At 39.1% G+C, this 26940-nt stretch overlaps 2 protein-coding genes across 13 annotated transcripts in view; both read left to right on the top strand.

Moving 5' to 3' along the window:
* LOC147846232 (uncharacterized) overlaps positions 1 to 26940 on the top strand; it is an 849179-nt gene that overhangs the window by 228950 nt on the left and 593289 nt on the right. The window lies entirely within an intron of this gene.
* Positions 1 to 26940, top strand: part of vps4b (vacuolar protein sorting 4 homolog B) — an 84073-nt gene that overhangs the window by 52230 nt on the left and 4903 nt on the right. For 8 of the 12 annotated variants that reach the window (XM_087239052.1, XM_087239051.1, XM_087239050.1 and 5 more), the window contains 7 exons: positions 21139 to 21250; positions 21821 to 21968; positions 22347 to 22405; positions 22537 to 22656; positions 23250 to 23406; positions 23689 to 23837; positions 26084 to 26165. In XM_087239052.1, coding sequence (XP_087095178.1) covers positions 21139 to 21250; positions 21821 to 21968; positions 22347 to 22405; positions 22537 to 22656; positions 23250 to 23406; positions 23689 to 23837; positions 26084 to 26165 — 827 coding nt within the window. 12 annotated transcript variants of the gene reach the window in all.

Below are 26940 nucleotides of genomic sequence, written 5' to 3'. Positions count from 1 at the left end.
AAAAAAACAATACTTCAGTACAGATACTGCCTTTTAGTACTTAAGTACAGTAGTGAAGTAGTTCTACTTCGTTACTATACATCTCTGGATGTAACACACACTAGTGCTGCATGATTAATCGAAAAAAGATCAAGATTTCAATTCGACCCTACACACGATCTTAATTCAGCTTTTCTACGATTCAGCAAATTATATTTTCAAGGTCAGGAGAGAAGCTTAAAGGCAGTCACACAAGTCTTCACAGGAACATAAACACCTTCAAATGACGTTCAAAGTGTCACATACTGTATTTATAAGGTATAATTCGCCCAGAAATGTCATTTCTGTCTTCATGTAATGATGTATTTGCGGCCGCGAAATCACACATGAGCTGACCACGAGCTACCGAGAACGTGTGCGAGTGCATGCAGACGCCAATGACAGCTACGTTAGTGAACCGAACCTGCATAGGCTGTGAATAACAAGAAATAAAGTTGTAAATAACGTTTAGTTTGTTGCACAGATTTGAGAGCCACGCTGAAAGAATGATTTGCATGTGTGTGTTTTATCACAGTGCTATACAGACTTTCAAACTAACACTTTTCAGGACCACACTACAAATGAAGGGGTATGAAAATTTTTCCTGTCTGCTACAGCAACACCATAGCTGCAAACGTGAGCAGGGAGACCCACAAATGTAAAAAAGGACATTAATAGGGATTTTTTGTTCAAATTTACAAATGATTTATTACATTTACATTTAGTCATTTAGCAGCTGCTTTTATCCAAAGTGACTTACAAATGAGGGAAAGGAAGCAATTTACACAACTATAAGAGCAACAATGAATAGGTGCTGTAGGCAAGTTTCATGTATGTAAAGTGTAAGAAGCAAAGTACAGTTCGCGGTGGAGTGTTCATTAGGTTCATTAAAGACCACTCGTTCTGCTGCGTTCTGAAGCAGCTGAAGAGGTTTGATAGAGTTAGCTGGAAGCTCGGCTAGTAGAGAGTTGCAATAGTCTGGAGAGAAACAGAGGTTGAACAAGGAGTTAAGCTGCATGTTCAGATAGGGAGGGTCGGACCTTTCTGATGTTATAGAGTGCGAATCTGCAAGATCGAGCAGTTCTAGAAATGTGGTCAGAGAGTTTGTGGTTATGAGAGTTTAGTTGGTTATCAATCGTTACTCCAAGGCTTTTCACCATTTTGGATGCAGTAATGGTTGCCCTATCCATCTGGATTGAAAAGTTATGATGTAGAGTCTGTCACGGTCGTGGTGGGGAAAAGGAGCGAGGACTCAGGTGCAGCAAATAATGGGTGTTTATTAACAATAAAATAAAAACAAAAAGGCAAAACAAACAACCCCGAGGGGGAAAACTCTAATAAAACAAATTAACGAACAAACAAACTTGACTGGACTGGCAGGACAAGACAGGGCTGGACACAACAGGACAGGAAACTATCGACGACGAACTGGCCAAGGACTGAAAACATGAGGGGGGTTATAAGTTCACAAGGAGGGTGGGACTAGACAATAGACGGGAGAGCGCATGACACAGAGCGACAACACAAGCCATGCGCTCACATAAAACATGACAAGAACATGCAGCCAATGAGAGAACCATAGACTGTAAAATATATGGACGTAGTATCCGTGACGTCACCCATAGGTTTCTAAAGAGCGCAAAAGAAGCCACAAGTAGGCACGGCCAACCGTCGCCATTTTGTTCGCGTGTCATCACACCGACGGCCGGATACCAAACAAGGGCAAAGAGGCGGAGAATGAGCGGAGATTCAGACACCTGCTGGCATTTAGCTTGGACCTGGTTCAGACACACTTTACTTTGGGAGAACGCTTAATACTTTATCACCTGTGACTCGTTTGTGTTCTGACCACTTGTGCTTGGTTGTATACTATATCAATAAAATGTTTAGACTTTTAAAAACACTGCTGTAATACACTGAGCCACTAAACATTGTTCTTATGACGTTTTTCAACAGGAGGAAAACGCAAATTACTTCCAATTACTTCAGATATAGTCTGTGTTAGTTAATGTAAGACTATTGATGAAATCCAGCATAACACTGTATGACAACGCTTTAGATGACTGTTCTAGAGCCTACAGCTAATCAATTCGTCAGATTCTGGAGTGCATTGCAGCTCTAAATATAAATATAAACAATAAATGATCTTAAATAAAACAAATACATGTATAGCGATGGTATATAAGTATATAACTTTACTCACATGGGAAACGGAGGCCACGTGAATGGTTTGTGAGCACAATTAACTGACCTCAGCATGCCATGCCATCTAATAATTGTAGGAAACAAGTCCAAAAGGCAGTTGACTGTGTAAAGCCACATAAAACAACACAGAAATACGATAAATATGCTGAGTTCAGTGGCTAATCTGCATGATTCAGCTGAGGTGACGTGACGTGACGGCGACCAGCGAGACCTAGCTGTCAATCAAGTGGCCACTCCCTTAATTATGCAAACTTAATATAACTTAATATAAAGGAAACGGATGAGTTATAAAAAAATTCACCCCCCTCACAGTTGTCATGAAGGGTAATATTAGCTGTATTAACCAAAATCTTTTTTTGTACCAGGCTGTAAACACCCTTTTTTTCTGCTGTAAAGTTGGCCATTCTAACAGTGGGCTCAATTGAAATTTGCTCTGTTTTGGAGCCAGGAGCGGCCAGGACTAGCTAAATTTCGGATGAATTGCAGTTTTAGTTACTTCCTGAGGGAGAGTGGGAGGTTGCCGCTTGGAGAGAACTCATTAACCGCATGTTCATGACAAGACAAGCACAACACTGAAGCACACGACAAAAGCATGTGACCACAATGTAAACACAGAGCCATGTGCTTTGACAACAGACGCAAGACACGAGCACACGATGAATGAAAACACTCACCGTGCGCTCACACACGCAACGTGCATGCTTCATCCCAGCGCCGACCAAAACCGAAACCAACAAGACTGAGACGCTGGGAATGAAACACCACGCTGCTGACAGACGAAAACACAAACACGAGTACAAGAGCGCACAGGTCTGAGGGATGCAGAGCGCACACAGAGACAAAAACAGGACCAGACATGGGTAGTGTCCGAGCTCTGCCACCGAAACAAGAATTTACAAGACCAGAGTGGCAGAACCCTGACAGAGTCGGGTTGCCAGAAACTTCAACCATTTACGTTTTCGCAAGATTAAGCTGAAGATGATCACATAATGACATAATTAACACATTTCTTGACTTTGGTTTATTCCCCACTGTATTTAAGCAGGCTAGGGTAACCCCACTGCTAAAGAAACCCAACATGGATCAAACGCAACTTGAAAACTACAGACCGGTATCCCTGCTTCCATTCATGGCCAAGATTCTCGAGAAAGTCGTGTTCAATCAAGTCCTGAACTTTCTTACTCAAAACAACCTCATGGACAACAAGCAATCTGGCTTTTTTTTGCATGCACAGATTGGTCCATATTTCACCAGTTAGAGCTTGATGAGGCCACTGACACAATAAGTGATTATATTACCTTCTGTGTGGATAATGTGGTGAAAAAAAAAGGATGTTGTGGTTTATCCTAACAACAAGCCCTATATTACAAAGGACATTAAAGAGTGTATAAATAAAAAAAAGCTGGCAATTAGAAATAGGGATAAGGCTGGATTGTTAGTGGCACAGAAGGAGTTAAATTATTATTTGAAAAAAGCAAAAGAACAACACAGGCAAGCTATGGAACATAGCTTTTATACTTCTAACTAGGGCTGGGTATCAAGTTCGATACTTTTTAAGCACCGACCGAATCATCTCGATACTATCGAGTATCGAAAAAATCATCAGTTAATAAATCCATATGAAACAGCACATTAAAAGTCACGTCTCGCTTTCAGTTTTGGGGTTAGGCACGTTTTGCACAATTCTGATTTGTTGCCCATATCAGATTTTTTTGCTTGTCCGTTTACACGTTCATTTAAGCCCTGCACACAAGTGTACTGCGCTCTGGCACACTGATAGTGTGAGTACAACCTAAATGAACATGTAAACGGACAAGCAAAAAAATCTGATATAGGCAACAAATCGGAATTGGGCATCAAGACCTGACAGTGTAAACGGGGTTTGTGTATCTTATTTAAATGTCCTTATCCTTGGCTGCATTAACAGTTTAGCTTTCATGTTTTCTTCACATTAATGCTATAGTCTCTGCTCCTGCTGAAAGATGAATGCCACAGGATTGTTACAATTTTATTTTTAAATGTTTGCTGCCTTTTTCTACTGTGGAGAAAGATTAGATTTACTGGATATGCATTTTTCAATGCCCGTTAAAGGAACCAAAAACAGTCAAAATGAGTCCATGTGATATAAGTGGTTCAATCATAATTATATGAAGCTGCGAGAATACTCCTGTGTGCAAAGTAAACGAAAATAACTTTATTCATTGATTTATCTATGGGAGGATCAGAAAGCTCTTGGATTAAATCCAAAATATCTTCATTTAAAGATAATTAATGACAGAATTAAAATATTTGGGTGAACTAAACCTTCAAGCAGCAGTAAGCCTCACAAATACTTAAAATTGATCGACTTAAAACTGTTTGAACTTTATAAAAACTGTTTGCACTAATATATTGTGTTAACTACACTTGGTTCATTTTGTTTGTTTGTTCCTTTGTTTATTGGTCTTAGAGATAAGCCTGCTGTAAAAAGTGTCCCAAACATCCTGAAAAAATAAAACCAAAGTTTCTCAGAGATTATGAATTATTTAATCTTGTTAAAATATATTTCTTAAAATAAAAGTATCGTTCGGAACCGGTATCGAATTCAGGGTATCGGTATCGAAAATTTTGGAACAGTACCCAGCCCTACTTCTAACACAAGGAAACTTTGGGAAACAATGAAATTGGTCACTAATATGGACCCTGCTAAGAAACATATTACAACATTGGATAGTTTACAAAGAGCAAATGAATTAAACGACTTCTATCTGAGATTTGAGACACAAAATGATTTAGGAAAATGTGATAGCATGTTACAATTATTACCTGATACTAAAGATACCCCCTCGGTAGAAGTAGACCCAAGTGTTGAAAAGCATCTTTTTAGACGCTTGCGCACCAATAAGGCTACTTGGCCAGATGGGTTACCAGTGTTTTTGTTAAAAAACTGTGCTGAAGAACTTGCAGTAGCATGGTGTCCTTTATTTCAGCGATCTTAAAATACCAACAATGTACCAGCTCTGTGGAAAAAGTCTATTATAACACCAATTCCTAAAAAACCTGGTGCTAGAGCTAATAACGAACTCCGCCCTGTTGTTCTTTTACTTCCAATGTTATGAAGTGTTTTGAGAAATTTGTAACCTCAGTTCTGGAAAAAGAGGTAGAGCCACTCTTAGACACATGCCAGTTTGCCTATAGGCAGAATAAGAGCACAGAGGATGCCGCTCTTAGCATTGTTCATCTTGTGTCCAAGCATCTAGAGAATACTGAAGCTTATGCTGGTATTTTATTTGTTGATTTTAGTTTGGCATTTAAAACAGTGCAGACACATCTACTTTTAGAGAAATTGCATAACATGGGTGTCAGTACTTTCTTAATTAAATGGTTTTACTCTTTTTTTTTTAAGTAACAGAGTTCAGCAAGTAAGGGTTAATAGGACACTTTCTGAAGTCAGATATACTGTAGTAATACAGGAGTGCCACAAGGTTGTGTTTCATCGCCTGTGCTTTTCGCTTTGTACACGAATGATTGCAGGAGCACACATTTTAATAATTATATTATGAAATATGCTGGTGACACTGACATTTTAAGTCTCTTACACAAAGACATGGACCTATCATCCTACCACAGTGAAATCTATCATTTCACTCAGTGGTGTGATAAGAACTGTCTTGTGTTAAATGTAAAAAAGACACAAGAAATGGTCCTTGACCCACGAAGTGTTTCTGAACACAGGCCTGTGATCATTAAAGACACAGTGATACAGCAAGTCACATATTACAAATACCTGGGGTTTTATATGGACAGTGTTTTTTGTTGGAGAACACACATTGAGAGTTTATGCACACAACTACAACAGAGGCTTTATTTTTTAAGAAGGCTGAGATTGTATGGGGTGGGTAGCCATATCTTGCTTGTTTTTTATCGAGCTATGTTTGAGAGTCTTATTCGCTATGGAATCACAGTCTAAAATGAAAACCTGTCTGTTCAGTTGAAAAATAAATTGGTTCATATGCAAAAAACAGCCATGAAAATTATAGGCATAAAACAATATGAGCCCATCCAGACTCTTTACGAACAGGCGGCTATGAAAAGAGTGATACGTATTAGCGCTGATTCTAAACATCCCTCTTTCAATGAATATCAGCTGTTACCATCAGAAAAAAGACTGAGAATGCCAATGTGTAAAACTAATAGACTGAAGCTTTCGTTTGTTCCTACCTGAATAAAACTGTTGAACTCTACCAATAACACTGCTCCTGTAGTACGCTAGCACTTGACTGGGTTCTGTGTTTTATATATTTATACTTAGATACGGTCTTATTCTGTAAATAATGTATGTTCTTAACTGTCTGTTCTTAATTGTTTAATTGTATTTATATTTACTGTCTGTTTAGACAATGTTGTAGCACCTTTTTAGCCCAAGACAAATTTCCTCTCGGGGAGAAATAAAGTTTAACCTAACCTAACCTAAAAATCAAACTATCAATAAAACAATAATAAACAAAACAAGAAACTAAGGCAAGGTACAGGAACACAGCACATGAACAACATAGCATACAAAAACAAACGACTCAGTAATAACAAATGGGTGCAGGGTGTATAAATAGTCCAAATAATCATTAGAGATCATCAGCTGTGTGTGTAATCAGTGGAAGTGAAACCTGGTATGTGTAGTGGAATCAAGGATTTGTAGTTCATGATTGCAGCGATCTCTGCAGTCTTCAAATCTCTAGTGATCATGACAGTACCCCCCTTCTAAGGAGCGGATTCCAGATGCTACAAGACAATCCCAGATGGAGGTGAAGCGAAGGCGGAACATGGGGAGGGATGGAGGGTCTGAAACTTGAAATTATAATAAAACTGTAACAGAACACAGTGAAGAAGCAGGAACAGGAGTTGCAGAAACCCTGAAGCATGGATCTGCAGGGAACCTAGAGCATGAAACTCAGGTTGATCTGGAGCATGGAGCTGCGGAGGACTTGGAGCATGGAAATCAGGCAGATCTGGATCATGGAGCTGCGGAGACCTGGAGCATGGAACTCTGGCGGATTTGGAGCATTAAACTGGAGGACCTGGAGCATGGAAATCAGGCAGATCTGGAGCATGGAGTTGACACTACTTTGTCAAAACCAAATGAAAAAGCAATAGCAAAAGCAAGCAAAAAGAGAAACTTTGAACAGAATGTGAATTGGATGTGCTCCTGTCGGAGGCAGACTGGAAAAAATTTGCAAGTTTGTCCTCCAGAATTAATAACAAAAGAAAAAAATAGAGTGTGGAGAGTTTAGCTTACATAATTAAGACAATGGGGTCTGAACATCACACTATGAGTGAATTAAAAAAAGAAATAATCCGATGTAAAGGTGAAAAAATTTTGTAGTGTCTATTTAGGCTGAGGGCAAATATAGTAATTCCCGCCTGTTTGATTGACAGAGACAACAAAACTAAAGAGAGCGGACATCAGCAGCACGAGTGGCGTAGCTCATAAAGCGCATGGCAACATGTTTTGACACTATCAATCATGAACCCTGTTCGAATCCAGCGTCTGATGAACTCATTCTTCTTTTTTCCCCCCGCTACATATCAAATTTTACCTACTCTTCATTACAAGTAGGTTCGTTTATAAGTGTGTATTGTGTTAAGTGCATTTGAGCATCACATATTTTTTGCACAGTTCTTAAATGGAAATGTTTCAGATTCACGTTTGCATATGCATGTTCAGATAGTGCCTTTATAGCAATGTGCTTGTAGTCGATCGCTCCAATTACATTGGGAAAAACGGCAATCTCTGCAAGTTGCGCTTTAATGTTTGGCTGGTCAACTGTATGGTATGGAAACCTTATATACCTGCTAGACATGCGGATGATCCCATCCCTTACAGCTGTCATTGCACGGCTCAAAGATACTTTGTAGTGTGCAATTTAACACAATTGCCTCTAGGAGTCACCAATGGAAATAAAACGAACACACACAAGAAATGCACATACGCTAGGCATGAAGTTGGCGTGGACCAACGCACATTCTCACGTTCATTTCATCATTAGTAAATCCAAACATGAGCGTGATTCCTTTCATACGCAAAGTTTTTGTGCGTACACAGCGTTGATACATGAGGCCCCTGGAGCATGGAGCTGCAGAGGGCCTGAAGCATGGAGCTGCAGAGAGCCTGGAGCGTGGAGCTGCAGAGGGCTTTGTTTAGCAGGTACTGGTGGCTCAGACAACCCCAGTGAGTCAGGAGGTTCTGGTTCAGGAAGCACTAGCAGTTCAGAAAACCACATTGGGTCAGGAGGCTTAGGATTAAGAGGGACTGGTGGTCCAGACAACCCAAGTGGGTCAGGAGGCACTGGCAGTTCAAACAACCACAATGAGTCAGTAGGCTCTGGATCAGTAGTCACTGGCGGTTTAGGTAGCACCAGTGGGTCAGGAGGCTCTGGATCAGGAGGCACTGGTGGTTCAGATAACCCCAGTGGTTCAGAAGGCTTAGGGTCAGAAGACCTGGAGGTATCAGATTGCTCTGGGAGCACTGGGAGGTCACAAGGCTGTTCAAGGAACTCAAGTGGTGGCTCTGACTTTTTGTGGGACTTAGGTGGTGGCTCTGACAGCACTGGGAAGTCACACAGCTCTGGCAGCCATTAATGGAGCTCAGGTGGCGGTTCTGACCTTTTGTGGGACTCAGGTGGTTACTCCTTCCTTTCATGGGACTCAGGTGGCAGTTCTGGCCTTTCTTGGAACTCAGGTGGCAGCTCTGACCTTTCGTGGGACTCAGGTGGCAGCTCTGGCCTTTCGTGGGACTCGGGTGGCGGCTCTGGCCTTTCGTGGGACTCGGGTGGCGGGTCTGGTGGCACTGGGGTGTCACACTGCTCAGGCAGCACTGGGCAGTAACACGGCTCTGGCAGCCATTCATGCGACTCAGGTGGCAGCTCCGGCCTTTCGTGGGATTCCGGTGGCAGCTCTTGCCTTTCTTGGGACTCAGTTGGCAGCTCTGGAAAATCACAAGGCTCTGGCCACCGTTCATGTAACTCAGGTGGCAGCTCTGGCCGTTTGTGGGACTCGGGTGGCAAGTCTGGCCTTTTGTGGGACTCAGGTGGCAGCTCTGGCCTTACGTGGGACTCAGGTGATGCCTCTGGCCTTTCGTGGGACTCAGGTGGCATCTCTGGCCTTTCGTGGGACTCAGGTATTGGCTCTGGTGGCACTGGGGTGTCACACGACTCTGGCAGCTTTTCATGGTATTCAAGTGGTGGCTCTGGCCTTTCGTGGGACTCAGACAACTGCTCCTGTAGTACGCTAGCACTTGACTGGGTTCTGTGTTTTATATATTTATACTTATATACGGTCTTATTCTGTAAATAAGGTATGTTCTTAACTGTTTGTTCTTAATTGTTTTGTTTTATTTATATTTACTGTCTGTTTCGACAATGTTGTAGCACCTTTTTAGCCCAAGACAAATTTCCTCTCGGGGACAAATAAAGTTTAACCTAACCTAACCTAAAAATCAAACTATCAATAGAACAATAATAAACAAAACAAGAAACTAAGGCAAGGTACAGGAACACAGCACATGAACAACATAGCATACAAAAACAAACGACTCAGTAATAACAAACGGGTGCAGGGTGTATAAATAGTCCAAATAATCTGTAGTGACAGCATTCAGCTGTGTGTGTAATCAGTGGAAGTGAAACCTGGTATGTGTAGTGGAATAAAGGATTTGTAGTTCATGATTGCAGCAATCCCTGCAGTCCTCAAATCTCTAGTGATCATGACAGTACCCCCCTTCTAAGGAGCAGATTCTAGATGCTACAAGACAATTCCAGCGGGAGGTGAAGCGGAGGCGGAACAGGGGCAGGGACGACTCAGGTAGTGGCTCGGGTGGCACTGGGGTGTCACACGACTCTGGCAGCTTTTCATGGTATTCAAGTGGTGGCTCCGGCCTTTCATGGGACTCAGACAACTGCTCCAACAGCACAGGGAAATCACACGGCTCTGACAGCTTTTCATAGGACTCAAGTGAAAGTTCTGGTGGCACTGGAGAGTCACACGATTCTAACAACTTTTCATGAGCCTCAGACGACTGCTCCGGCAGCATTGGGAAGTCACACGGCTCTGAAAGCTTTTCGATTGGCTCAGAAAAAAACTGATCATGAATTTGACCATCGGGGATAGGCACGGAGCTTAAGTTAGGCTCTCCTCCTCTTGCTCATGGATTGAACAGCAGGTCCCTCAACTAAAAATTCCTGCCGTTCACCTCTCAACCCTTTCTCCTGGGGGTTTTCCTCCTCTACATATGAGACCGAGAAGGTAGAGCCCGACAACAAAAGTGCAAACTCCATGTATAGATATAAACTCCAGTCCTTCTCAAATGCTGGTGTGTTAGAGCGAACTGGGACTGAGAGTCCTCTTTGATAAAATATCATCAAACACAGATTGCTGTTGCTGCATCTCGAAGCCAACCGCAAAAACTCCTTCACATAATGCCTGATAGAGCGATTACCTTGACAAAGTTTGACAATTTCTTCATCTGCTGTATCCATGTTGACTGAGTTGTTCTTTAACAATATACTGAAAAGACGGATACAAAAAGTTAGGATCCAAGTGCATTTAATGGTAACGTGCGGTAACAGAAAAACTAAAAATACCCAAAAATCAAAGTAACAAAATAACAAGAAACAAACAAAACAAGGAACTATGACAGATAAACTAGAACAAGACTCAAGACTATGGCAGAATACAAAATACTTCATGGAACAACATACCAACAAGGACGAACGACAAACTGACAAACAATGGCTGAATGGGTGTATAAATAGTCCAGGAAATAGACAGGAAACGGAGACAGCTGTGAATAGCAAATCAGTGTAAGTGATACCGGGTGTGTGCGCGTGTTACGTATGGACTTGTAGTTCTTTAGCAACTGTAGTTCGCCCTTGGAGTTCATAGTAAACTACAGTGCCATCTGGTGGTAACAGACAGTCATTACAGTAACAACAAATGGGTGCAGGGTGTATAAATAGTCCAAACAATTATTAGTGACAGGATGCAGCTGTGTGTGTAGTCAGTGAAAGTGTAACCTGGTATATGTGTAGTGGAATGAAGGGATTTGTAGTTCATGACTGAATTGTAGTTCACCAGTGATCTCTGCAGTCCTCAAATCGCTAGTGAGCATGACACGTGTGTGTGAAGAAGAAGAGGTGAGAAAGGCAGTGAAAACCCCGACAGCAGCTGAAATCTCACAGTAGTTCTTCAACAACCCTCTGCCCTTCGTCATTGTAAATTAATATTAGCTGCTTCAGTCCACCATCTATATTATCAGAATGATGAAGATGAAACCAAGGTGGACATTTCAGCAAGACAATGATCCAAAACATTTACATTTACATTTTTACATTTAGTCATTGAGCAGACGCTTTTATCCAAAGCGACTTACAAATGAGGACAAGGAAGCAATTTACACAACTAAGAGCAACAATGAATAAGTGCTGTAGGCAAGTTTCAGGTCTGTAAAGTCTAAGAAGGGAAGTATTAGTAGTATTAGTTTTTTTTTTTGGGTACAGTTAGTGTGATATTCAGAGAGGCAATTGCAGATTAGGAAGTGAAGTGGAGACTAAATAGTTGAGTTTTTAGTCGTTTCTTGAAAATAGCGAGTGACTCTGCTGTTCTGATGCAGTTAGGGAGTTCATTCCACCAACTAGGCAGATTGAGCGTGAGCGAAAGTGATTTCTTCCCTCTTTGGGATGGAACCACGAGGCGACGGTTATTCACAGAACGCAAGTTTCTGGAGGGCACATAGATCTGCAGAAGTGAGAGCAGATAAGAAGGAGCAAGGCCAGAAGTCACTTTGTAGGCAAACATCAGAGCTTTGAATTTGATGTGAGCAGCAACTGGCAGCCAGTGCAAACGGACTAGCAGCTCGTTTGCTCGTTTAGGTTCATTGAAGACCACTCGTGCTGCTGCGTTCTGGAGCAGTTGAAGAGGCTTGATAGAGTTAGCTGGAAGCCCAGCTAGTAGAGAGTTGCAGTAATCCAGTTTGGAGAGAACAAGAGCTTGAACAAGGAGTTAAGCTGCATGTTCAGATAAGAAGGGTTGGATCTTTCTGATGTTATAGAGTGCGAATCTGCACGATCGAGCAGTTCTAGAAATGTGGTCAGAGAAGTTTAATTGGTCATCAATCGTTACTCCAAGGCTTTTCACCATTTTGGATGCAGTAATGGTTGCCCCATCCATCTGGATTGAAAAGTTATGGTGTAGGGTCGAGTTGGCAGAAACTACAAGCATTTCCGTTTTTGCGAGGTTCAGCTGAAGATGATGATCTTTCATCCAGTGTGAAATATCCAACAGGCAGGCTGAGATGCGAGCTGGAACCGAGGGATCATCAGGATGAAAAGAGAGGTATAGCTGGGTATCATCAGCATAGCAGCGGTAGGAGAATCCATGTCTCTGGATGACTGGTCCTAGAGATGATGTGTAGATGGAGAAGAGAAGTGGCCCAAGAACAGAGCCTTGAGGTACCCCAGTGTTTAGATGCTGTAGGTTGGACACCTCTCCCCTCCAAGACACCCTGAATGACCTGTCAGAGAGGTTAGATCTAAACCATTGTATAACAGTGCTTGCAACGCCCAGTGATTCGAGCATAGATAGCAGGATCTGGTGGTTGACAGTGTCAAAAGCAGCTGACAAGTCCAGCAAAATGAGGACTGATGATTTAGAGTCTGCTTTAGCCAGTCTGAGATCCTCCACGATCGAGAGCAGGGCAGTCTCAGTTGAGTGGCCTTTCTTAATACCGGATTGCTTGTTGTCCATTAGATTGTTTTGAGTAAGAAAGTCCAGGACTTGATTGAACACTACTTTCTCCAGAATCTTGGCCATGAATGGAAGCAGGTATACTGGTCTGTAGTTTTCAAGTAGCGTACGGTCCAGGTTGGGTTTCTTTAGCAGTGGGGTTACCCTAGCCTGCTTAAATGAAGTGGGGAATAAACCAGAGTCAAGAGATGTGTTAATTATGTGAGTCAGTGTTGGTATGACTGCAGGAGAGATGGCTTGCAAGAGATGAGAGGGAATAGGATCGAGTGGACAGGTGGTTGCATGGCTAGATAGCACGAGTTTGGACACCTCAGACTCCGAGAGCTGAGAAAAAGAGGTGAGTGTGTGTGGTGTTGGTGGTGTATCTTGCGTGTTTGTTGTAGGTGCAGCAAATTGAGCACTGATTTTTGCAGTTTTGGTGCAAAAGAATGTAGCAAAGTCATCAGTAGTAAGTGTGGAGGATGCGGGTGGAGGAGGAGGATCGAGGAGGGTGGAAAATGTTTTAAAAAGTAGGCGAGGATTAGTGGCATTGTTGATTTTCAGACGGTAATATGTCTGCTTTGCAGAAGTAACCTCAGCTGATATAGAGGACAGAAGAGTTTGGTATGTTAAGAGCTTTGCAGGATTTTTAGTTTTCCGCCAAATTCTCTCTGCAGCCCGAAGTTTTGAGCGATGCTCACGGAGAGCATCCGAGAGATAGGGTGCAGGAGGACTGGCACAGGCTGGCCTGGATGCAAGAGGACATAATCGGTCTAGACATGATGCTAGTGTGGAGCAGATTGTATTAGTGGCACTGTTCGAATCAAGTGCAGAGAGTTTGCAAGATGGAGGAAGAGAGTCTGAAACAATGGTGGATAGTCTATAGGGTGAGAGAGATCGTAGGTTTCTGCGAAAGGTTACCAGTGTTGGAGTGTGTGGCGGCTCAGGAGTAATGTGGATGTTGAGAGACAGAAGGAAATGATCGGATATTTGTAGTGGAGTTACTATTGTTTGATCAGCGAAGCAGTGTCATGTGTAAATAAGGTCTAGCTGATTACCTGATTTGTGGGTAGCAGAAGTAGGTGCTCTTTTTAGGTCAAAAGAGGCAAGCAGAGTCTAAAAAGTCTGCAGCTTGCGGTTTCTCAACGTAAATGTTGAAGTAACCTAGCACCAACAAGGGAGTGTCAAAATTAGAAAAAGATGAGAGAAGAACATCCAGTTCATCTAAGAAGTGAACTAATTTACCTGGTGGGCGGTAGATGACAACCACATTTATGTAGAAGGGGTGGATAATGGTGACTGCATGGAATTCAAAGGAGCTGATTGTTGGCAGGGACGGTATCAGAGTAAATTTCCATTCTTTGGAAATTAGTAGTCCAGTCCCAACCCCCTCTCCCTGTCTGAAGAGGAGTGTGGGAAAAAGAGAAATTAGCAGAAAGAGTAGCATGTGTAGCAGTGTCCTCCGGCCTCAACCAGGTCTCAGTTAGAGCCATGAGATTATAGTCAGAATATGTAGCTATGGAGGTAATAAAATCTGCCTTGTTAACAGCTGATTGACAATTCCAGAGGCCCCCCAGAGTCAAAACAAGGGCCGAAACTGAGGCGGACGACGCGAAACCGTCTGCGTTCGCTACACAAGCTCTTATAGTAACCAAGGAAACAGTGGCTAAACACTTCTAGTATTATACACAACTGAAAGCAAGTTTAAATGTCCTACAACTTTACACAAACAGCTGAAAACAAGCCCTCTAACCATACACAACAACTAAAACAAGTCTTAAATGTACTTACAGGCTGCTGGTCTCGATGGTAAAACGCTTCTCCTGCCAACTAAAGCTAGCGTGCTCACTATATAGTGGTTACCTGGCGTTTGGACACGCCTCCCGAGTCAAAACAAGGGCCGAAACTGAGGCGGACGACGCGAAACCGTCTGCGTTCGCTACACAAGCTCTTATAGTAACCAAGGAAACAGTGGCTAAACACTTCTAGTATTATACACAACTAAAAAAAAGCAAGTTTAAATGTCCTACAACTTTACACAAACAGCTGAAAACAAGTCCTCAAACCATACACAACAACTGAAACAAGTCTTAAATGTACTTACAGGCTGCTGGTCTCGATGGTAAAGTGCTTCTCCTGCCGACTAAAGCTAGCGCGCTCACTATATAGTGGTTACCTGGCGTTTGGACACGCCTCCCGAGTCAAAACAAGGGCCGAAACTGAGTCAAGGAAAAACAAAGTCAAGGAAACTCACAAATGGTTTCAGAGAAAAAAAATTAAGCTGTAGAATTGCCCAGCCAATCACCTGACTTGAATCCAATATAAAATGAAAATAAAGTTCAGATTTGATAGATGAGACCCACAAACCCATCAAAATGTTTACACTCTGTAAAGCCTGAAAAACTCAAACCTAAGCAATTCTTGTGACTTCATTCTCCATGTGAGAGGTGTCTTTAAGCTGCCATTCATTCATTCATTGTCTGTAGTGTAGGCTAAATTATGTGTAGTGTATGAGTGTGTATGGATGTTTCCCAGAGATGGGTTGCAGCTGGAAGGGCATGCGTTGCATAAAACATATGCTGGATAAGTTGGCAGTTCATTCCGCTGTGGCAACCACAGATTAATAAAGGGACAAGCCGAAAAGAAAATGAATGCAGGGGTGATAGCGTTCCGGCACCACGCCGGATTTCCGGCGTACTGTGGCTGCGGGGGAAAAAAAAACAGGTTCACGGATATTGATCTGTCATTTCTCTAGATTCACAGAATTCACTCACTGCTGAAAGCGCCGGATTGGTTTTATTAAGTGCCATTTTGTGTGCTCGTGAATCATCTTTTGAGTGTAGACGCCATGTAAATAAAAGATTAATTGTGTAATTTAGAGAGCTTAATAAGTTATAACGGATCTTTGTGAGATCTCTATGAACTAAGATTAGTGACGCTTTTTAGTGATAATAAAAGGAGCGTGCTTTGCACTTTCCAGGCAATAATCCATTCAGAATTTGTATGAAACTTTCGTTTTCGGCACATATACGCTGATATGTTTTGGAAATGACATCTGCATATTTACACTGGGTTTATTCTCGAAATAACGGTGAAGCAATAGACGGGACAAAAATATATTTCCCCCTTCTCCTTAAACAATAGTGTTTCAGCTATGAAATAGTTCAGTTTTGTATGTAGCCTAATGTCAAAGTGTTTATATTTAGTTTCGTTTTTTTATTCAGCTTATTTAGAAAAACGTTTGGAGCATTTTAAAAATAAGTTTTTTTTTTTTTAACGAACAGCGCCCAGCGGAAGACCATCATTGTCTGTTTGATCAGTTTGCCTTCTCAGATCATCACGACTTGCCTAAAATAAAAGATATAAAACAGTTCAAGTATAAAACAATGGTAGCTTAAACGTTAAAGAATGTGTGCTATTAGGCGCATAGTTTGCTTATAAAAAGCTTGCAGGACATCAAGGCGCCAGAGCAATCACTTGCATTTTTTCAGTGGGAGCAATTTAAAGTTATCCGTCATTTTTGCTCACAAAGTACGAGTAATACATCAAAAAACGTTACAGCGTTTTTATAAAATAAAGAAAACCAAAATTATGCGCTTTCTGTCGTCTGGTTTTTGAACAGGAGCGCTTAACAAAATGAAGCAAAATGTATATGCCTCACAGACATAATAAGTATATTTATAGAAAGCTTTAAATTATTACTTGACGAAATAAAACAAATCGAAAACAAAAAAACTCCTTCATGTAATCCGTAAAGATGAATTTCTAAAGGCGAGTCCAAGAGGAGATTGCCAGTCAGGATCTTTGCGACACTGACTCAGAATAAGTTTATTAATAAATAATTAAGATATGTCCTTACTTTTTCCTCGACACATTCATTGTTATTTGTTTTTGCCGGTGCTTGGGGCGAGTTTTAGCTTATTTTGTGCGGCTGTGCGCTTGAACGCGGATTCACAGTAGCAGTTTTAACATGGAGTGACACGACATCTGACGTACAGATGACACTGGCACATGCCACTGAGTGTAGTGACACTTCCGGTGGCACGTCCGGTTTTCCACTGTCATGTGTCACTCGCTAGTGGCATGTGTAGTGACCTGTGTCACTCAGTGTCGCGCTGCATGTCACTGCAGTGACATCGACACCCGGCGAAGCTTATGACATTAATTAATACGAGCAAAACCATATTTAATCATTACGCGACTTTTAACCTAATTTATCGCATCGCAAGTTAGTTTATTTGCTGAGCTACTCCACGATGTTTTAATTTAAACGCATTTATTTTATGTATTCGTAGTCATAGTTCCGTACGTAATATAGTCATTTGACAGTACATGTCAGTCAAATTTATTGTGGCATGCTTATGTATGGGAGGGGTTACACTTATCTGTTGTACTGTATATTATTGCATCCTGGCAGTTCCTTTGTTCCCTACAATATGGACTTCTCTATGTTTTTAATTCATTCATTTATTTTATTATTTAACTTATTTTCATTTTAAGGTATTTTAAATAATATCCTTTAAAAAGTTATAATAAAATGCATGTTGAAAACTCATAACATATATGCATGTAAGATAACAGGTGTCATTTGCCTAATGATTTTTAAATATTAAAGCAAAGAGACTTATAAGATTAATGTGCTTATAACGTGCTTATACTGACACCTACTGGCAAATGTCACAAGATCACTGACACTGGCATGTGTCACTGACATTACTGGCATGTGTCTAAAAAGAGCCACTAGACAATAATGATGATCAGGGTTACACATAGGCTGTTAATATATTTGGGCCCAGGGGCCCACAAGTTATGTGTTAAAAGTGCGTTGCATACATAGTACCCCCACCCCTACTCACCTCAGGGGCAAGGAAAAAAAGTTCAGGCTCAGGAATTTTTTCCACTATCAGCCCTGTGAATGAATGAATGGGTCTTACATGACGGTAATAGTTTAATTATGATGATTACTGTCAATGTCTTTACTGCACTTCAATAATCAGACTAAAATAGGAATATTTCACAAATTTTATTTCTATTTTTGTTTACAAAAATTATGACTTTAATCATATCTATTCCGTTGCATGGTTACGAACCGGTTAATTTGTGTAGCAGCAACACAAGCAACCCTTAAACTCCGGTAAAACCCGGTTGCCATTGCCAGGTGTGTGCAAAGCACTTGACGTGCGGTTCAAATACAATCCTGCCTCCAATCTTTAGTTCAATCTAACATCTCAACTCACGAGACAACTTTTCACCTCGACGAAAAATCTCGTCGTGATTTAGAGCCGAGATCTTGTCACATCCCTAATATATATAGGAGGCATGCCACCAGTGACTATATACAGCCATACCGCACTGTTATATTGCTTTTATACAACAGTTCGACAGCATAATTGTGTATATAAAAAAGAAAATCAAACACAGAGAGTCTAAAAATTATTTTGTATGAGAAACTACTTACTGCTACTTACTACTTACTGATTACTGTTGTGTGTGAGATAAGGAAAAACTCTAAACATGTGAGCATTTATTCTTTCTTTTTACTGAACTAGTCTGCAGGAATGAAAACGGGAGGCTCATTAGGAACAAACAGATGGCTAACCAAAAAGTAACTCAGGGTTATACAAACAAAAAATACATACATCCCTGATATGTGAATCCCATCTAACACTCAATACACATAAATTACTATGGTATAAATACAGCACTATAACATACAAAAGAGAGAGGTCAACTTGACTTTACATTGTTGCCTGAAAAGCCTCAAAAGTACATAATGAAGTCCAACAACTGGAATATTTGTCAAACTGTTGTGAATTCATATATTTGCTGTCACTCTATTTGGGCGAAGTAATACACAGGGGTGAGGAGGCTGTACAAGTGCAGTTATTATGGGAACATTGCAACAGCTATCAGGCAATCAGATTCGAGAAACAGACAGAACTGTTGTATAAATATAACTATATCTTTGATTATTTAAATGAAATTGTCAATCATCTTTTTTTTTGGAATTTGCCCATATTACATTTTTTTGGAAAGAATTCTGTTCATTTATGTGACTCTCTTTTAGATAATCTTTCTTTGTTATACAATAATGTTTTTTTTTTTAATTGTGTTAATAAAGTAAAAGTTTTTTTTTTGTCTGTAAAGTCTGTTTCTTATTTTTTTGTTCAAATATTGTCAAATATTATTTGGATACAATCTCTACATTCAGCAATGTAAAAGTTTTAAAATCAATAAGACTACGTGAATAGTATTGTCTCTTTTCTATAATATCCATCTGACTGTATTCTATCTGACCTTTTAAACATCACTGTGATCATGCTTTGAGATAGATTTAAAATGTCCTATTATAATTAATATTATCCCAGGAATTCTTTTTGTTTCTCTTTTTTTGTTGTGTTCTGTTCTCTATATTTTGTTGCTATAGGGTTTATACCTTTTCTGTTTATATTTGTACTCTTGTCGAACTTTGCATAGTTAAAAAAATTATATATAAAAAAAAATATATATATATATATTTTTATATATATATATATATATATATATATATATATATATATATATATATATATATATATATATATACATATATATATATATATATATATATATATATAGTTGAAGTAAGAATTATTAGCCCCCTTTGATTTATTTATTTATTTATTTATTTTTTTATATTTTCCAAAAGATGTTTAACAGAGCAAGAATATTTTCACAGTATGTCTGATGATATTTTTTCTTCTGGAGAAAGTCTTATTTGTTTTATTTTGGCTAGAACAAAAGCAGTTTTAAATGTTTTAAAAGCCATTTTAAGGTCAAAATTTTAGCCCCTTTTAAGCATTTTTTTTCTCGATAGTCTACAAAACAAACCATCATTATACAAAAACTTGCCAAATTACCTTAACCTGCCTGGTTAACCTAATTAATCTATAGTTAAGCCCTTTAATGTCCCTTTAAGCTGTATAGAAGTGTCTTGAAAAATATCTAGTAAAATATTATTTTCTGTCATCATGGCAAAGATAAAAATGAATCAGTTATTACAAATTAGTTATTAAAACTATTATGTTTTTAAAAAATCTCTCCGTTTAACAGAAATTATGGGAAAAAATAAACAGGGGGGCTGATAATTCAACTGTAACAGCCTATATATATTTACCAAAACATGTTTATGTAAATCTCTTTCTTTTATTTTCTTTACCTCTCTTTTCTTTCTGGCAGCTAATGTTAAGGTACCATGACTATGTAATATCTATTGTTCCTGTGCCTGTGGCATTAAATTTAAAAAGCCAATGCAAAAAGTTTTAGGGCGCGCCAAATGGGTGTTTATCACACGAATGACGCATGACATTTTTAGAACACGTGAGCGTGGAGACGGAAGTGACATTCGACGTTTCAATACGGAAGTATTGTTTTTCATCTTACACTCAGCGATCTCAAAAATATAGGTAGCAAAACGGATCAAAACTTTACAGTTGTTGTAGTTTGTTTGTAGATAGCGTTTGTTATTATTTGACAGCATAACGCAGTCTTTATATTTCCGAAACACGTAGTTCGTTTTTTATTTTTTTCAGCCCCTATGGCTGCCAACAACAACTTACAGGTAAGTTGACAAACAAAAAACGTCAAACCGTTGATTTGATTAAGATAAATGAACGTTTTTGTCCTATTTTATCATACATTTGAAAGTAATAATTTGTATTTGATGCGGGGAACTAACTTACTTGCCAATGTGTTGCCTTCACCATTTTGTTTTCTGTAATAGCCTAAATATACTAGCATACCTAGGCATAACGTTAATAAGTGTGGTGTTCGCTTATATTTTAAACTGCGTTTTAAAGGTTTATAAGAAAAGGACTTTAGCAAGTTAAGATGAAATTACCTAACGATTGCGTTTATGCCTGCGGTTTAACATTAGCTTTAGATTTGTTTTCTTGTGCTTATGAATACAAAACCTGTTCCAAATTTAGTTCTTGGCCTTATACTGCTGAAGGCATTATAGCTTTGAAGGATATGTGTGTAATGGTCAAACGTTGTTATTTCATGTAATCATGACTAAAACGCTCAATACCACCCATGTTATGACAGTTTGTTGGTCAATATCTTTAATGTATTTATTTTCTCAAATCCATTCTGAAATATATCTGTGATGTTTACCTCTAGAAAGCTATAGATCTGGCCAATAAGGCATCTCAGGAGGATAAGGCTGAAAACTATGAGGAGGCTCTGCGTCTATACCAGCATGCTGTTCAGTATTTTCTGCATGTTGTCAAATGTAAGTATGTTGAAGAAGTTGATTTGTTCATATTTATGCTAATGAATTATTATTGTTTTTAAAATGGACCATCCTAAATTTATTATTAATATATTTATTTATTATCACATCATTTATCAAAGCTCTAATCGTTCATAATGTTTGAGTTTAAGACAAGACATCTTGAAGTGAATCAAGTAATGATCATACCAAACTTTATTACCGTTTAAATGATTAAAACCTTCTTGCTTACATTTGAGTAAACTTGTAATGTGATCCTTTTAAAAAGTGATCCATATTACAAGTCTCTTAATATGCCATAAAATTAATGTTGATTTAAATATGGCTAACATGATTTTGTGGTTTTCTTCTGTAAATCATGATCAAACAGAGAAAGGAATATTACAAGACACATTTTAGTAAAAAAAGCACCATCACACTAGTTGTTTTGGTGCTAAGAAACCATTTTGACCCAGATATATATTGCTGAAGAGTTGAAAAAAGTTGAATTTAGTATGTTAAGCAGAATTCATCAAAGAGTAAAGGATTTCAGTGATCTTAATACTTTAACTCTCTGTTTTTTTCTTCAAGATGAAGCACAGGGTGATAAGGCCAAACAAAGCATTCGTGCCAAATGTGCTGAATATTTAGACCGGGCTGAGAAACTGAAGGAATACTTAAAGAAGAAAGAGAAGGCTCCAGCGAAACCAGTAAAGGAGTCCCAGTCTAATGACAAAGGGTGGGTGCTGTTGGTTAATAACTGGTTTACTAAATACAAGAAATCTAAACTTATTTTCTGTAAATTAAATCACAAATATTAGCAGCTTAAAACAGCATCTAATCTGGCTAGTTTTACATATATGTAACTTCTATTGTGGGTTATCATGATTATGCAAAGCCATATTGGTAAATTTGTAGAGACTTTAACACCTGAAGAGGGTGAAAAAAGCTATAGGACAACAAACATGCTATGCTGCTAGTCTGTCTTAAATTTTAGATGAAGCTTTACATTATATATAGCGACATATTTTACAAAATTATAAATCATAAGTTTTACATGACTTATTTCTTCAGTGTGTGTGTGTGTTATATACAAATTTACATTTTTTAACTTTAGGAACGAAAGTGATGGAGAAGAAGACCCAGAGAAAAAGAAATTTCAGAATCAGCTCTCAGGTTTGTTATTGATGCAATAAATGAATGACTAAATATCAAGTAAAACTACCTTTTTTGTTACAGTTTTTACATTTCTTATGGGTGATACCTTTAAATCTCTGCTGAATTCAAATCCATTTTCTCCTATACAGGAGCTATTGTAATGGAGAAGCCAAACATTAAATGGAATGACGTGGCTGGTTTGGAGGGGGCCAAAGAGGCTTTGAAAGAAGCTGTCATTCTGCCAATCAAATTCCCACATCTCTTCACAGGCTAGTGACTTTATTCATTCATTTTCTTGTTGGCTTAGTCCCTTTATTAATCCGGGGAAGCCACAGCGGAATGAACCACCAACTTATCCAGCTCGTTTTTACTTAGAGGATGCCCTTCCAGCCGCAACCCATCTCTGGGAAACATACACACACACACACACACACACACACACACACTTCATACACTACTGACAATTTAGCCTACCCAATTTACCTCCGCATACCACATACCAAATGTCTTTGGACTGTGGGGAAACCGGAGCACCCGGAGGAAACCCACGCGAAAGCAGGGAGAACATGCAAACTCCACACAGAAACGCCAACTGAGCCGAAGTTCGACTCAGTGACCTTGCTGTGAGGCGACAGCACTACCTACTGCGCCACTGCATCGCCCTCTAGTAACTTTATATTGCCTAGAAAAACTTTCGTAAAGTTAAGTAAAATTAAGTTCATTGTTTTGAAATGTAAACCATATTTTAAAGGGATGATTATTAGCTGTGGTTTTATACTAAACTGCAACAGTACTGATCCCCTTTAGGAGGGACTTGCATTTAAAGCAAAGACCACTAAAATGCAATTTGTTTCTGTCTTAGGTAAAAGAACTCCATGGCGGGGTATTCTTCTCTTTGGGCCTCCTGGAACAGGCAAATCTTACCTGGCCAAAGCAGTAGCAACAGAAGCCAACAATTCCACCTTCTTCTCTATTTCGTCCTCAGACCTGGTATCTAAATGGCTGGGAGAGAGCGAAAAGTGAGTCTTATTAGAAATGGTGCTGGGTACAGTTACCTGTTTTAGCATGTAAAGCACGGGACAAAATTTACATGCTTTTGCTGAAAAACAGCACTGTATTATAAAGTTGAAATGTTCCAACATCATAATCAATCATAACATGTCATAACATAACAAAATTAGCAATTCAGTTTAATCACAAAGTATATGGCATACAGTACAATGATGATAATAAAAATAGGTACCATGCTCTTATCTCGTTGACATGCAGTGTTTAAACAGATCTTTTTCTATCTCCCTTAGGCTGGTGAAGAGCTTGTTCACATTGGCTCGAGAGCACAAGCCTTCTATTATCTTCATTGATGAGATCGATTCACTTTGTGGCTCCAGAAGTGAGAATGAAAGTGAGGCAGCTCGCAGAATTAAGACAGAGTTTCTGGTTCAAATGCAAGGCAAGTTTATTTCAATATCTATCTATCCATTTGGGATCTATTTATATATATGGTTTGAGCTGTTAGAAAGGCAACAAATAATCACTCGTTACAACCGAAAAGACCACACCAAGTGCCACTCCTGTCAGCTAAGAACAGGTAACTGAGGCTACAGTTTGCAAGGCTCACCAAAACTGGACAAAAGAAGTTTAGAAAAACATTGCCTGGTGTGATGAGTCTCAATTTCTGCAGTGACATTTGGATGGTAGGGTCAGAATTTGGCATTAACAACATGAAAGCATGGATCCATCCTGCCATGTATCAATGGTTCAGGCTGGTGGTGGTGGTATAATGGTGTGTCGGATTTTTTTTTTGGCACACTTTGGGCCCATTAGTAACAATTGAGCATTGTGTCAGCACCACAGTCGTAGTCTGATGGCTACTTACAGCAGGATAACGTGCCATGTCATAAAGTGTGAATCATCTCAGATTAGTTTTTTGAACATGAAGATGAGATTACTTTTCTCAAATGGCTTCCACAGTCATCTGGTCTCAATCCAATAGAACACCTTTGGGATGTGGTGGAATGGGAGATTTGTATTATGGATGTGCAGTCGACAAATCAGCAGCAACTAGGTGATGCTATCATGTAAATATGGACCAAAATCTCTGAGGAATATTTCCAGTACCTTGTTCAATCTATGCCACAAAGGATTAAGGCAGTTCTGAAGGCAAAAAGGGGGTCCATAATAGCTGTGCAATATTCTGCAATATCAGAACTCCTACAGCCTCTCTACCCTTTGTGTATTACTCCGCCCACATACAGCCAGCAAAAAGCAGACACGACAGATATAAAGTTTAAAAGATGCACGCTCAACTGTGTAACTGTCAGCTTATAATTTGAATCCGGAAGAAAGTAGTTCCTCATACAAAAGGGTTTTTGAGACTCTCCATGTTTGATTTTGTTTTTATATACACAATTATGCCGTCAAACTGTTGTATAAACGCAATATCACACTCGTAGCAGTGCGATATGGCTGTATATCAGCCTCGTGCCAACGCACGCCTCCCACCAGTGCCGATATACAGCCATATTGCACTGCTACTTGTGTGATATTGCTCGTATATATTATACACTCCATGTCATGAACCGCCACTCTAAACGTGACAGGTCAGATTAAGTGACATTCAAAAATCCTTTATGTCATGGTAAATTCCTGTGTCATGGTACACTGGACAAGGTCAAAGGTTCATGGGAATATGCCCAACCACTCTACATGTGTTTCATGGACTTGAAGAAGGCATTTGACCATGTGCTTTGTGGCATTATATGGGAGGTGCTCACATGAGTAGCAGTGCAATATGGCTGTATATCAGTACTTATGGTAGGCATTAGTGTCCCATCAGTGATGATATCCAGCCATATTGGACTGTTAAGAATGTGATATTGCATTTATACAAAAGTCAGACTGTATAAATGTGTATATAAAAAAATTATATCAAACATGGAGAGTCTAAAAATCTGTTTGTACGGGGAACTACTTTCGCCATTTATTCACATCTGCAGCTGATGTCAGCACAGAACCTATTACTAGTTTCACCAACGTCACTTTAGAGCTAGTATTTGAATGATTCTCTAACGTAATATCTGAAATGATGTCAAAACAGATATATATGTGTGTGTGTGTGTGTGTGTGTGTGTGTTTATATGGGCATAATTATTCATGTAGTAAGATGAGTTATTTGATCACTTGTCTGCTTTCTTTCACTCGTATAGAAGCATTCAAAAGTGTGCATTATCATTTGTAATTGTTGCAAAATTGTTATATGTGTAATTTATGCAAATTATTTTGGATAGTTTCAGGCAGGGCAAGAGAAGCATAGGCAGAACTGTGGTTGCAGAGATCCTTGTTCAATTCCCATCTCTGAAAAACTGTTTATAAACAATTACTTCTGCATTGATATGATGGTGATGATATGAGCGCATATTTCCAAAAAATAATAATAATAATAATAATACAAATAATTTAAATCTTTCTCCATCTTGCTGCCTTAACCGGCCTGCTTGGCAGTTTAGTTTAGTTTTTTTTTTCCCAGAGGCTTTTTAAACTTTATATTGATATTGGAAATAAAGAATTTTGCTCACTTGATTATGTTGATATAATTTGCCCATTTTTTAAATGTATTCATAAAATTTGACTAATGTAAGATTTAAGAGGTTATTTCACTTTATAAAATATCTAATGCTGATATATGGATTTTTTTAGGTGTTGGCAATGACAATGAAGGAATCCTGGTACTGGGAGCCACAAACATCCCCTGGACATTGGATTCTGCCATCAGAAGACGGTAATGATTTTTATCTATTAATGAATTAATGGGAAGTTTTAAGAGAACAGCCAGATATACAAGTCATCTGAATAAAGTCAGAGTGAATCAGTTATGTTGTAATGACATCACCTGAGTCACCTCAACTAAAACTGGTTTTTCAAGTCATGTATAAGCCAGAGAGCAGAAATAAATGTGAGTCATGTGGAATGCTATTATGAAAGAGCTTTGAGTCTCGTTTTATTTATATTTAGTTGTTGTTGTTGTTGTTGTTGTTTTTTAATATAAAATATGGGTATGCATTCTCTCACTGATGAATGAGATAATCTGACTCTCTTGTCTTGTCACTTGACCCTCAGGTCTGATTTGTGCATTTATGTGTTTTGGATGCATGGCAGGATGTTTGGCTGTCAAAGCTAGCTTGCAATTGCTAGCCTCTCTGAAATTACCTAGATGTATTAACAATTTCCTCCAAAATTTCTAAAATCATTTACGTCTTATTACATACAGAGTGGCATAAAAAGACAAATGGTGTCCAGTTTTGTTCATCAGACATTTAGAATTTTGCCCCAAAATGTTGTTTTTTTGCAAGGTTTATTAACTGCGTTTTATAAAGATATTACCTTTTTATAAGCACTTATAAAATATGATTTATTCTACATCCTTAATCAAACCCAACTACTGCCTTAACTAATAATAAGCAACTAATTACAATTTTAGTTAATGTTTTTTTAATAACATGAATTGTACTTTAAAATAAAGTGTGACCTAATTGATATCTTTACAAAATGTGGTA

The sequence above is a fragment of the Danio rerio genome, chromosome 2 (assembly GCF_052040795.2).
Source record: "Danio rerio strain M-AB ecotype USA chromosome 2, GRCz13ab, whole genome shotgun sequence".
Taxonomy (NCBI): Eukaryota; Metazoa; Chordata; class Actinopteri; order Cypriniformes; family Danionidae; genus Danio; species Danio rerio.
Note: the sequence above shows the minus strand (reverse complement) of the source record. Positions and strands in the feature narration are given on the sequence as shown.